General features: G+C 33.7%; 1 protein-coding gene across 1 annotated transcript; it reads right to left on the bottom strand.

Annotated features, from left to right (window-relative positions):
• Window positions 1–488: 488 nt before the first annotated feature.
• Window positions 489–10,557, bottom strand: LOC149424268 (juvenile hormone esterase-like). The gene is made up of 4 exons (XM_089631055.1): window positions 10,434–10,557; window positions 4,405–5,687; window positions 2,813–2,958; window positions 489–499 (listed from the first exon to the last, which is right to left on the bottom strand). The coding sequence occupies exons 2-4, from the start codon at window positions 5,511–5,513 to the stop codon at window positions 489–491; spliced, it is 1,266 nt and encodes a 421-aa protein (XP_089487181.1). The 5' UTR covers window positions 5,514–5,687; window positions 10,434–10,557.
• Window positions 10,558–11,967: the final 1,410 nt, after the last annotated feature.

The following is an 11,967-nucleotide window of genomic DNA, read 5'->3' as shown; positions in this document are numbered from 1 at the left end:
TAATACAAATTTATGTTAAATTAAAATTGCTATGATATATATTTTTGTTTATACCTATAATATAATTGTCTATCTATAAGTCTTCCTACAAAATGAATCAATTTATTCTTGTAAAAAAAATGTCCTAGACAAAAGAGGTGAACTCCTAGTGTTCAGAGTGGAGAACATTTAACATTATTTTGTAAAACGCAACCATGTTTATCCCAGTACCTGGCACCAAAAACCTGCCTTATTTGTTAAACCTACATACCTTATAATACCTACGTCAAATGAAAAACAGAAAATAGTTTAAGGTTTTCCACAGATTGCGAAGTACATTATTTATAAATAATATCTTTTGTTTCCCCGAGTTGGGGTAGTCATGTTTGGATTGGTATTGTGGGATGTAACAGGGTTGTCAATTAGTAAATAATTCCTCAAATTGCGGGGAATTTCTAAGAATTTAAACCGATTGGGTATTTCGTGGGGAGACCGTTGGTGTAGTGAAATTACGGGGATTCTACAATATGATGAGAATTGTCACAAATAATACCGATTAAAAGAGTATTTCTAAATTATATTGTATACCATGTTGAAAAATAACATTTAGGTACAATTTATTTAAAGTTAGAACGTACTATAATTTCGTTTACTTTCGCAGCAATTTTTTAAACCCGAACGACAGAGAAAATCCGAATATAACTAGATAATAGAATTTTATTTCATTTTGGAGGCAAAACAAACTCGTGGGGAATCGTAATGTTGTTTTGCCCAATTTGGGGATTTTTAACATATCTAGCGGATATATTAGAACATATGCATTGGCAACCCTGGGTCCGAGTGAATTGAAAGTAGATTTTCTAATAGGGGTGATAGTACTTACAGCATAGCAACTCGGGAGTTTGGACGAGGTCGTATTTTTCTTTCCGCTTCACGAATTTTGTCATCCTTGACCCAAATGAGTACATCGTTGGGTTTGCTTTCCAAAGTTCATCAGTATGGTAGGGGGAAACGTGTGCGCATTGGCCTATTTTATTGTCAATACTACTTAGTTTTAGTCGTAACGCCTGTTTGCAGGCAAATTGAATATCTTCCTTCATGACAACAAACCGAAAGATTTGTGCTCTGTATTGTTTTCCTAACATGATAGGTTTTAAACCAGTGGGGCCACTTTTATCTATATGAAGTGCTTCCTCTTTAGTTAAGATTTTACTCAGTTATGAATGGGATTAAAAGAAAATAAAATATATTTTTAATCATTTTATATTTTATAAATAGTTTTTTTGATATAAATGTTTTAAAGAAAAGTTTTTACATGATTTTCGACTTCCCGACTTGGCACATGACCGAATTACGGTAGTCGAAATTTGATCTTTATTTAGTATTATTTATTTATTTATTTAAGGCGAAGCTTAGTGCTAAATCACTATTTTGATTAAACTTTATAATGAATTGGTATACATCATGAATACCAAAAAATATGTTTTAGATAAATTGAAAGTTTTCCTAGCGTTTCGCTTGAGTAAAATACAAATAAAATAATAAATTACTCAATAAAAAATATAAATGTATACTACTAAAAAAATGTTTTTTTCAATAGAAATGTATGAACGCGTAAAGGAAACAACTTTTAAAAATTCAGTATTATAGCCAAGATTATCTGTGACAGTTTCACTTGATTAAATTTTTTGCTTTCTTATAAAATTATTTACAAAATAAATAAAAACCAGTTTTGTGCTTGAAATCGAACGTTTCTTGACTCTTTTTGTCAATCGATTTTAATGCCCATTACCTACAATATAAGGTTTACCAAGAATATACACATTTTTGGCTTGTAGCTTCCGCTTAACGCCAAGAGGGCTTTTACATGTAGGTGGTACAATTATGATGACAGACACTTTTGAAACACGAGAAAATAATAATAAAAATAAAATTACATTACAAAAATAATATATGCAAGAAACAAAATTAAAAGAAAGTTAAATTAAAAAATATAGCGATTTGACTGGTTTACAAAAATACAACTTCCATTTAGGAATAGTGTTGAAATAAATCTTTTGCGTGATCCACAAAATTCGTGTTAAGTATTGTTGTATAATATGTATAAAATCATAGATATAAAATAAATATATTTTACAGATATTAAATTTTATTTTTCTCCTGCATTCGGGCTATATTATATTTATATTATAAAATTTATTGTAGTATAGACTAAGGGTTCACACCGAAGGAGTTGAACAAAAGGGTGAACTTTTAACATAAAACTTAGTTTATTTTTATTTTTTATTATTTATTGAAACCCAAAAACCATTGCGAAATACGAAAATATTTTGAATATTTGGTTTTTTAGATATTTACAACGATGAACTTTAAGAAACACTAGTTCTCATGGTCAAAAACTTATCCAAAAAATAACTACTAATACAACTTTTGGGCAAAAAAGCTTCTTATATCATAGTATTAAACTCTACAGTAAAATACCACTCTCACTCAAAAACCTCAACATTATAACATTTAAATCTCAAATAAAAAGCTGGATACTTAATATAGGGAGATCTGAAATAGAAAATATACTGATATCAAACACAGACTAAAACAGAATCTACTAAACTGAACTATACAAAAAACACTATCTTATTTATTTAAAAATTATTTTAAAAAAAAAGTTATACTACATGATATATGTTCATAATTAAATTCATATGTAACTTTGTTGTAATATTAATTTTCTTATAATTAAATTATAATATGTAAATGAAATCCTCAGCACGGGAGATTTATAATTTACTAAGAAAAGGAGACAATAAATCATTATTATTATTATTATTATTACTATACAAATCTTTCCAAAATTTCATTCTTTCTTTGAACGGATGTTGAATCAGTGTGCATTCTTCGTTGATGTCAAGGCAGTTCACATTATTTCCTGTTGGTTCCCAGACTGTCTTTACGTTCTCGGTTAGGCGTGGTGTTGGATTACTGAAACATAAAAATAAAACCTATTAGGAAAACCTATTTTATGTATTTGTGTCAATAGTCTCGAGTGATTTATTTACTGTTATATTTCTAAAGATTTAGGTAGTTATATTAACTGTTACCAACACAAAACAATTTCTATATAATGAAAAACTGAAAATTTCTTTAGATTCTTTGGCAGTACAAGAAGGAAATTTGGATATACATTTTAATTTTTACGTTTAGTTTAATTCGTAGAACTCCATTTAATTTTTAAATTTTTTAATAATATAATTATTACGTTCTGTAAGTATTTTTTGGTTTTTGGTATTGTTACAGCTGTTTCAAGAAAATTGCTATTGTTACAGCTGTTTCATAAAATAATCAATGACCCTAATATAACATTAATTAATAATGTAAGGAAAATTATTGATTTCCCGCTTCTAAGTATATTCACAAAACCTAAACAATATAACACATTTAAATAAATAAATAACTGCCACATCATTATTAAACAATTAAGATAACATTAATGTGAGGAAAACAGACTTCAAAATACCCCCACAGAATATGAAATCTATTGTCACAATCATTTTATCAGTAAATCAGCTTAACCGGTAATAAATCATTTTAAATTGGGAGGGGGTAAAATAGAATCATATTAATAAGTCGTCTAAACGTGGCTAAAACAACAATTTGAAAATGGCCTTGAAAGCCGAAACAGCTGTAACAATAACAAAAACCGTAAAAATACCTGCAGAACTTAATAATTATATTATTAAATTTGATTTTAATTAAATTTTTATCATAATTATTCATTCATTTTTCAGCTTCCATAAAACTGTTTCACACAAATATATTACAGAGATAAAAAAAAATAAAGGTAGAAACTCAAAAAATATTCAAAAACGTACATAAAGTAGTAGTTATAAGAAATAATAGAAGTAAGAATATAACACTCTATTTTATGTCTGCATTATTAATTGTTTCACGAATTCCTTAAAAAAAATGTCTGTACCTATGACATGTATTAATGCTTAAAAATTAGCTCTATAACCCGTCATAAAAATGGAGCATATTTATTACAAGTTTATTATATCTATCTGGAATTCATAAATCAATGCAACTTTCTTGAGCTTACTAAATGCATTGGCGTATTAATTACTGTATTTTGGTTGAATCCGGTAGTAACTACAATATCCTTGAATTAGTGTATGAGCTCACCCACTAGATTCGTCTATTAGGTCACCCACAGATGGCGTTAGCTGTCGGGTATTACAGGACAGTTCGCGAGAAACCCGGAGATGAAACAGTAACTACTTGTATTATTAAGTTTTAATTTGTGCAATGGTAAAACCGACACCAGTTTTACCTTACGAGAATAATACAATTTATTATTATAATTTATCAGAAATTTCAGGCTTACGCTATTTTTTATAATGATAATTGAAATAATTTTATATCACATACCCAGTTTTAGCAAAGTTGGTCCACATCTCTGTCATTGTTTTAATCACATTGACATCCTTCTCATTGACTACACCCTTCGGTGAACTCACTTTAAACAAATATCCCAATTCATCTGCGTGAGAGGCCCCATCGTACTCTACTCCCCATAACAACTTCATTATATTTAAAGAGCCTTTATAGGAAAATTGGTAGTAATAGGTTTGTTCATGGAACTGAGATAGAAATTTTGCAGAGAAATCTATGTCTTTCACAAAAGCAAAGTCTGACATAAGTGTGAGGTAGTTTTCAGCAAGTTTTTCATCTTCTGCAAAATAATAATCTGTTATCTTATTCATGACAATTTTTGTTGTTTCGGGATTGAGTTTTGATTGTAAGTCTTTAGGGATGCATTCTTTAATATCATCAAAAAAATGTTCCAATTTATCCTTATTTTCGAGTCTCGTCGATAAATAAACCCCTTCATTGGTATTAAATCCAGTTATCGTTGGAACATTATTCAACTTACCGGCTTTAAAAAGCTCTCTCGGTAGTTCATTAATAAAAGATTGCGTGTTGGGATATGAATTCTCGACCACTGGGCCGAAAGCAATCTCAACTTCCAGTGTCAATTCTTTAGCGACGGATTGCGTCGCCATGGTTTGTACGTCAACCTCTAACAAGAATTTATGTAACTCTTCCTTGTTGTCAGATTTGAAATTCAATAACTTTCCTAACTTAAACGCGGTTTCTACCGGGTTCGATTGGATAGCCCATTCGTTAATACTGGACCCCGATTGAAGAATTGCTTTTGCGAATAATCCCTTGGCCAATGACGACAGTAGGTGGAAGTGTACTGACGATGCTCCTGCGCTTCCTCCAAAGATGGTGATGTTATCTGGATCCCCACCAAATTGTTTGATGTTGTCATTCACCCATTTCAAGGCCATTACTTGATCTTTTAGTCCAGCATTTCCAGGAACTTCAGGGGTGTGTAGACATAGGAATCCAAGAGGACCAAGCCTGTAGTTTATGGTGACGAGGATCACATTCTTGTCAATGAGATAGTCTGGTCCATAAATTTCTTTGTTACCTGATCCAGCACTAAAACCGCCCCCATGAATATAAAACATCACAGGTAAGTTAGGATCCTCAGTGATACCTTCTGGAATGTAAACGTTCAGGTACAGGCAGTCTTCCACCCCTTCATACAATTTCCTGAAGAAAATGTCAACATGGGGGCACACATTTCCTTCAACAGAGGCATCGTGTACTTCCAAAGATGAACTGGGTAATGGCTGAGGATCCTAGAAAATTTAAATACAAATAAAGATCAGAGGACATCGAGGAGTATTTAATAACGGATAAGATAAATAAAATTAGTGGCCAGAACAATGACCGATTTTAATTACGTTAAAGATTTAAGTAGCTACGTAAGATGTATTATCAACACAACCAAGACAGTTAAAAAAATGCCAGAGTCAAAAGTTGTTTTACAGAGATAATAAATTATTATTTATTATCCCTATTTATCCTCCATAATATTTTTTCTTCTTTCCAAATACAACAATTTGTATGGATTTTAATTTCGTAATTATTTTTTTACTTTGTAACATAAATCTTTAATTTAAAAATATGTTAATTCAGGCTCAATAGGTCGGGCTCTCGGAGCAGCCTGACGTGTTTTGGTCGGTCTCGTCTTTCTTCGACAATTACAAGTGAAATTTCATATATTCCGCCCTTAAAAGTGTCAATAAATGTTCCTTACTGTATTTAAGTTGCTTAAGTGTACTAAAAACTAATTTTACTGTGACCAGTGTGGACGTATAACGACTTTAAGAAAAGGTGACAAATAATTTTGTTAATCCTAAGATGTGTGAATTCCTGTGCCTATAATACGAGATCAGTGCTTTGAACATTCACCAGATGTGATCATCCCTTCGGCCCTTGCCCCTTGCCCCTCGTCCACCCGCACCAATACTGCAAACCCCGCTGTCCGACGCATACAGTGCTTATTCAGTGCCGTTATAGAATGTGGGCCATATGACATTGCTTAGGCCACAGAATCATCGTTTCTCGGAATCTACCCTGAACCCGCACAAGAAAAGAGTCATTTGGCGACTCATGCAACCCCTGCCGCAACCTCCGCTCCCCACCGCTCGTGCCCTTCCGCGCGTGGAATAATGACATCGGAAATGAAGGATGAAATCGGAATGAACCCGCGCTCTTTGGTTTGCTGTCTACATGGAGTGTTTTAAAACAATTATATAGTGATAAAATAACTATTTTTAGTGGTAGTTTATTTGTTAAGTTAAATGTTATATTAAGCGTATAAATATGTATTATTTGTTTTATGTGTGTAACGATATGATAAGTTGTATAATTAAGATGTTTAAGTAGTACGTGGAAGGGAATGGCCGACAAAGATGTCGATGAGGTTCGCTATCCATCACATCGCCAACCCTTCGGTGGCGCAAAGAGGAGGACGGAACGTGATCAATGTCGAATTGGTACATGGAACATTAGAGGAGGAATGGAAAGAAAGATGAACGAACTGTGTGATACTATGGTGAGCAAATGTTTGGACGTACTTTGTATAACAGAGAGTATGAAAAAAGGTAGCGGTACAATGCAGCATAATGATAGGCTCGTCATTTGGTCTGGGAGACCAGATACGGAGAGGGCTTGTCAAGGTGTTGCAGCGCTACTGTCTCCCAGAATGATTGAATGTATGTTGCAGTATGAATGTGTAAGTCCGAGAATAATGTGGATCAGATTTAAAATCGGTTTGACAAGGGTGTTTCTTGTTATTTGCTACGCCCCTGTTAATTCTGAAAGCGATGAAGTGAAAGATGATTTTTGGACTGGTGTGAATGTTGAAATGAGACTAAAAAATATGAAAGAAAGGATTATAATGGCAGGCGATTTGAATGGGTGGGTGGGAATTAGACGTGACGGATTTGATTCGGTCTTAGGTATGTTTGGGGATAAAAGAACGAATGACAACGGGAACAGAATGCTTGAAGTATGTTTAGAGTGGAACCTGTTTGTGTCGAATACTTTCTTCGATCATAAAGGTATCCACCAATATACGTGGGAAAGAGGAAATGAGAGGTCAATTATTGATTTTGTAGTAATTGACTCTAGGTTGAGAGCTGTTACCGAGGACACAAGAGTTTTCAGAGGGGCTGAGGTCGAAACTGACCACTTTCTTGTAGTGTCGAGAGTAAACCTCTTTCGCGGTTGGCGCTCTAAAGTGAAAACGGTACCAGCTCCGACAAGAGTCAAAATAGAAAAACTGCAAAACGATAATGTGAGAAGTAAGTATGTGAATTGTGCAGAGATAAGATTGAATGTGAAGGAAATGGATGGTCTAAGCATAGACGAAACATGGAACCACATAAAAGTGTGTCTTTGTGAATCTGCTAGGGAGGTTTGTGGAATAAGTACGCAAGGTAGGAAGAAAGGTGATGCATGGTGGGATGATGAGATTAAAGCACTGGTCTCAGAAAAGAAGAAAGCATGGTTGTGTCTGATTGCGGCTGGCAGTGCTTCCAGCGAAGAGAAGTATCGAGCGAAAGAAGTATATAAGGAATGTAAGAAAAAAGTAAGAGTTGGAGTGAAAGAACGAAAGAAACGCCTGGAAGAGGAAGAAGGAATGAAAATGACAAACCATTTCCAAGAAAACATTAAGTTGTTTTGGAAAGAAGTCAAAAGGTCCCGGAGTGGCCCAGAAAACGGAAGCATGAAAGTGATAAAATCAAAAGATGGAAAAATGTTGACGAATGAGGAAAAAATAAAAGAGAGATGGATGAATTATTTCGAGGAAGTCTTCGAAAGCGAAGTGAATGACAGTGATTCCAGTGGCGAATCAGATATGAATGACGATGGAGTGAATGTTACCAAAATTAGCATGGATGAGATAGAAAGCTCGATTAAATGTATGAAGAATGGTAAGGCTGTTGGGTTTGACAATATTGCTGCTGAATATTTTAAAGGAGGTAGCCGTGTAATTCTCACATGGTTGTGCAATCTTTTTAACCAATGTTTAAAGGAAGGTTACACGCCTTTAGATTGGAGAAGGGCTGTGATCATGCCATTATACAAAGGTAAAGGGTCACGTATGGAATGTGGGAATCATAGGGCTATTAGCCTGCTTAGTTCAGTTGGCAAGCTGTATGGTAGAATTTTGATTGAAAGAGTAAGAAAGGAAACAAAGGATAAAATATGGGATGTGCAAGGTGCTTTCATGAGTGGAAGGGGGTGCATGGACCAGATCTTCTCATTGCGTATGCTCACTGAGAAGTTTCTGGCAAAAAACCAGAAACTTTTCTGTGCCTTTGTAGATTTACAAAAAGCATACGACCGAGTCGACAGGAAAAAGCTATGGAAGGTGTTGTCCAAGTATGGAGTGAATACGAATCTGATTCAGGCAATTGCGTCTCTGTATGAGGGAAGCGTTGCATGTGTTAGGGTAAACGGTGGTTTTACGGGGTGGTTTGATATCACAAAAGGTGTTAAACAAGGCTGCGTAATGTCACCGTGGTTATTCAATCTATACATGGATAATTGTATGCAAGAATTGAAAGAGGTGGGATTGGGCGCGAATTTGAATAATTTTAAAGTATGTTGCCTGTTGTATGCTGATGATGCGGTGCTGATTGCTAATAGTATAGATGATCTACAGTCTCTCGTGTCTAGGATGAACGAAGTATGCATGAAGAATGAGTTAATGATGAATGTAAGTAAGTCTAAAGTAATGGTGTTTGAAAGAGAGAGTACGAAAACAGTGTGCAATATAATTGTGAATGGGGAATACTTGGAGCAGGTGGATGAGTTTGTGTATTTAGGAAGTATGTTTACGAGAGATGGGAAGGCTGACAGAGATATCGAAAGAAGGGTAAATGCAGGTAATTCCGTTAATGGAGGACTAAACGCCGTAGGCGCTAACAAAAAATTGTCCAAAGAAGCGAAGTTAGCAGTCCACAACGGAGTGCTGGTACCTACCTTGATGTATGGAAGTGAGGCATGGAACTGGCAAAGAAAGGATGAAAGTAGATTAAATGCTGTTGAAATGAGATCCCTGAGGCGTATGTGTGGTAAAACCATGTTTGATCGTGTGAGGAATGTGGAGATCCGCAAAGAGTGCAAGGCTGATGTAAGCGTAATGAGTAAGATTAAGAAAGGGACGCTTAGATGGTTTGGGCATGTAGAGCGAATGAGCGAAGATAGGAGTGTAAGGAGGATATATGATGCAAATGTGAATGGTAGCAGAAGTCGGGGACGCCCGAGGAAGACATGGCACGATCAAGTGAATCAGATACTCGAGTCGGGCCATGTCAAGAGTCAGAATAATAGAAGAGTATGTATGAGACGATGTATGAATGTGAATGAGGCAAGGAGTGTGTGCCAAGACCGAGTTGTTTGGCGGTCCGTCCTCTCTGCCTACCCCTGCGGGGAAACGGCGTGTTGGTTAGTTAGTTAGTTTAGTTAGTTAGTTAATTATTTCACCGAATAATGCATTATATTATTACACCATTATTTTTTCGCAAATGTACACTCCTCTTCCATCCACAAGAAAATGCTTTTAATGGAAGAGTAGTATAAATAGAAAACAAAAGCTATGAAAAACCTGAATTTTAATATTATGTTCAAAAGTTTAATTAACAAAAAAAGAAAGAAAATGATTAATTAAAATATGTGATTGTTTTATTCAAAAAAGTGTTTATTTGTAAAATTTATATACATATATTTAACGAATGTATTAGGACATAGATAACTATGAACCTATTTTAAAAAAATACACGTAAATAAATTAAAAGGAAAATTACTTTTTGAAACTAACAAGCAAGAAAACATATATATCATGGAAATCTTTATGAATAAAATCAAAACAATATTTTTACAGTTTTTTTAAATTTTTTTTTTGTTCTTCCTCTGTTGTCTCTTTCAATGGGTTATAAGTTTTAAACCTTGATATATTATTATATAAGATATAGTAATACAAACAAGAGCAAAAGCGAATTAAATAAAGATGGTTTGATTTTTCTTACTTTGAATCTCAGATTCCCTACAGGAGGAAGAGCGTATGGAATGCCAAAGAATGCATTGTATGAAAATCCGCTGTCAGTTGTCAGTGCCTTTCCTACTAGTTTTTTTCCTCCAGGAAGAGTTACTTCCGGTGTCGCCATTTTTAAAAACTACCCTTTTTTAACACTGAAATAATAATGTTAGTAGATGAATGAAATTAATAATTTGAAAATTTTAAAGATGTTTAATATACACGGTGTCCGGAAACTCGTAGTACAAGCGGGAAACTGGAGAATCTACACCACATGGAGAACCCAAAAAAACATAAAGTTTTTTAATTTGAGCATTTTCAAAAAAAAAAAAAAAAACCAAAAAAAAATATTTTTCGGCTATTTTAGGGTTAAAGTTTTTTCTGGTGTTTAGGGTTGAATAACAGATGTTTTAACCCTGCAGAGCAGAAATATTTTATGATTACACCGGGTTAAATGAAGGGTGATTTCAAAATAATGCTTCAAATCCGAGTTTCTTCATTTGTTTTACTTTCAAATAGTTTTAATTAGTCTGGTACTTTGATCTTCAGTAATAATTTATAAGAATTTGATAAAAAAAAAAAAAAAAAATCAACTTCAAACTCGATTTACTCGATAACGAAAGCTCAAATAAAAAAAAAATATACTACAAAATCGACTCCAAATGTGATGTAGATTCACCAGTTTCCCGCTTGTACTACGAGTTTCCGGACACCCTGTATATGTAATGTACAAATATTTTACAAAATGGTCTTATCGTTAATCAATCTTGAGCTTTTATGTTTGACATGTGTATTATTATTTTACATAAAATACCTTTAAAATGATACGGAAACTAAATTAAATGTGAAAATGCATCTACAGTGTACATATCTCTTGATGGAAATGACGTTGCCAAATTTTATAATGTAATGTGCTTCTCACACATATTAGAGTAGATTACCAATAAACGCTGGATGAATAATGAAATATTTAAAAAAAATGTGAACCACTACTACATCACCAGGCATATAGAAGCACAGATGTTTATTATTAAAACTCAATGACCACCATTCACATGGATAGGCGTAAACCGCGAGTATGAATGTTTCTAGGATGATATTTCTAAGTTCTAACGGTAAATGGGGCTAAATATATATTTTTTAAATATTATGAACTATTTCCTAAAGGCGTCTCTCATAAAACTTAATAATTTATATTGTATGTATAAAAAGATCTACAGATTTCTTGGCACAGTTGTTTAAATCTCCCGCCATCGTAAAGTAGTGTGTGTGGATATCACATGGTTTTCGCATTCTCAATTGCGTGGTTCTAAAAGTTTTTTTTTTGTTCGGCGGAAACGTGGACTCGTGTTTTTATTCCTGAATTGAAAATATATTTTGCGAGTTTTTTTTTAAATTTTGTTCGTTATTTTGTGTGTGTTGTTATACAAACATTTTTGAAACGGAAAGAAACATACCTTTTTATTTCCCTAAATATGGCAAGACGCGATCTCAGTGAAGAAGAGATAAGAGAATTCGTCCTCGAT

The sequence above is a fragment of the Hesperophylax consimilis genome, chromosome 4 (assembly GCF_061612785.1).
Source record: "Hesperophylax consimilis isolate HC1 chromosome 4, BYU_Hcon_1.0, whole genome shotgun sequence".
Lineage (NCBI taxonomy): Eukaryota > Metazoa > Arthropoda > Insecta > Trichoptera > Limnephilidae > Hesperophylax > Hesperophylax consimilis.
The sequence above is the reverse complement of the archived record's forward strand: the minus strand, read 5'-3'. Positions and strand labels throughout refer to the sequence as shown.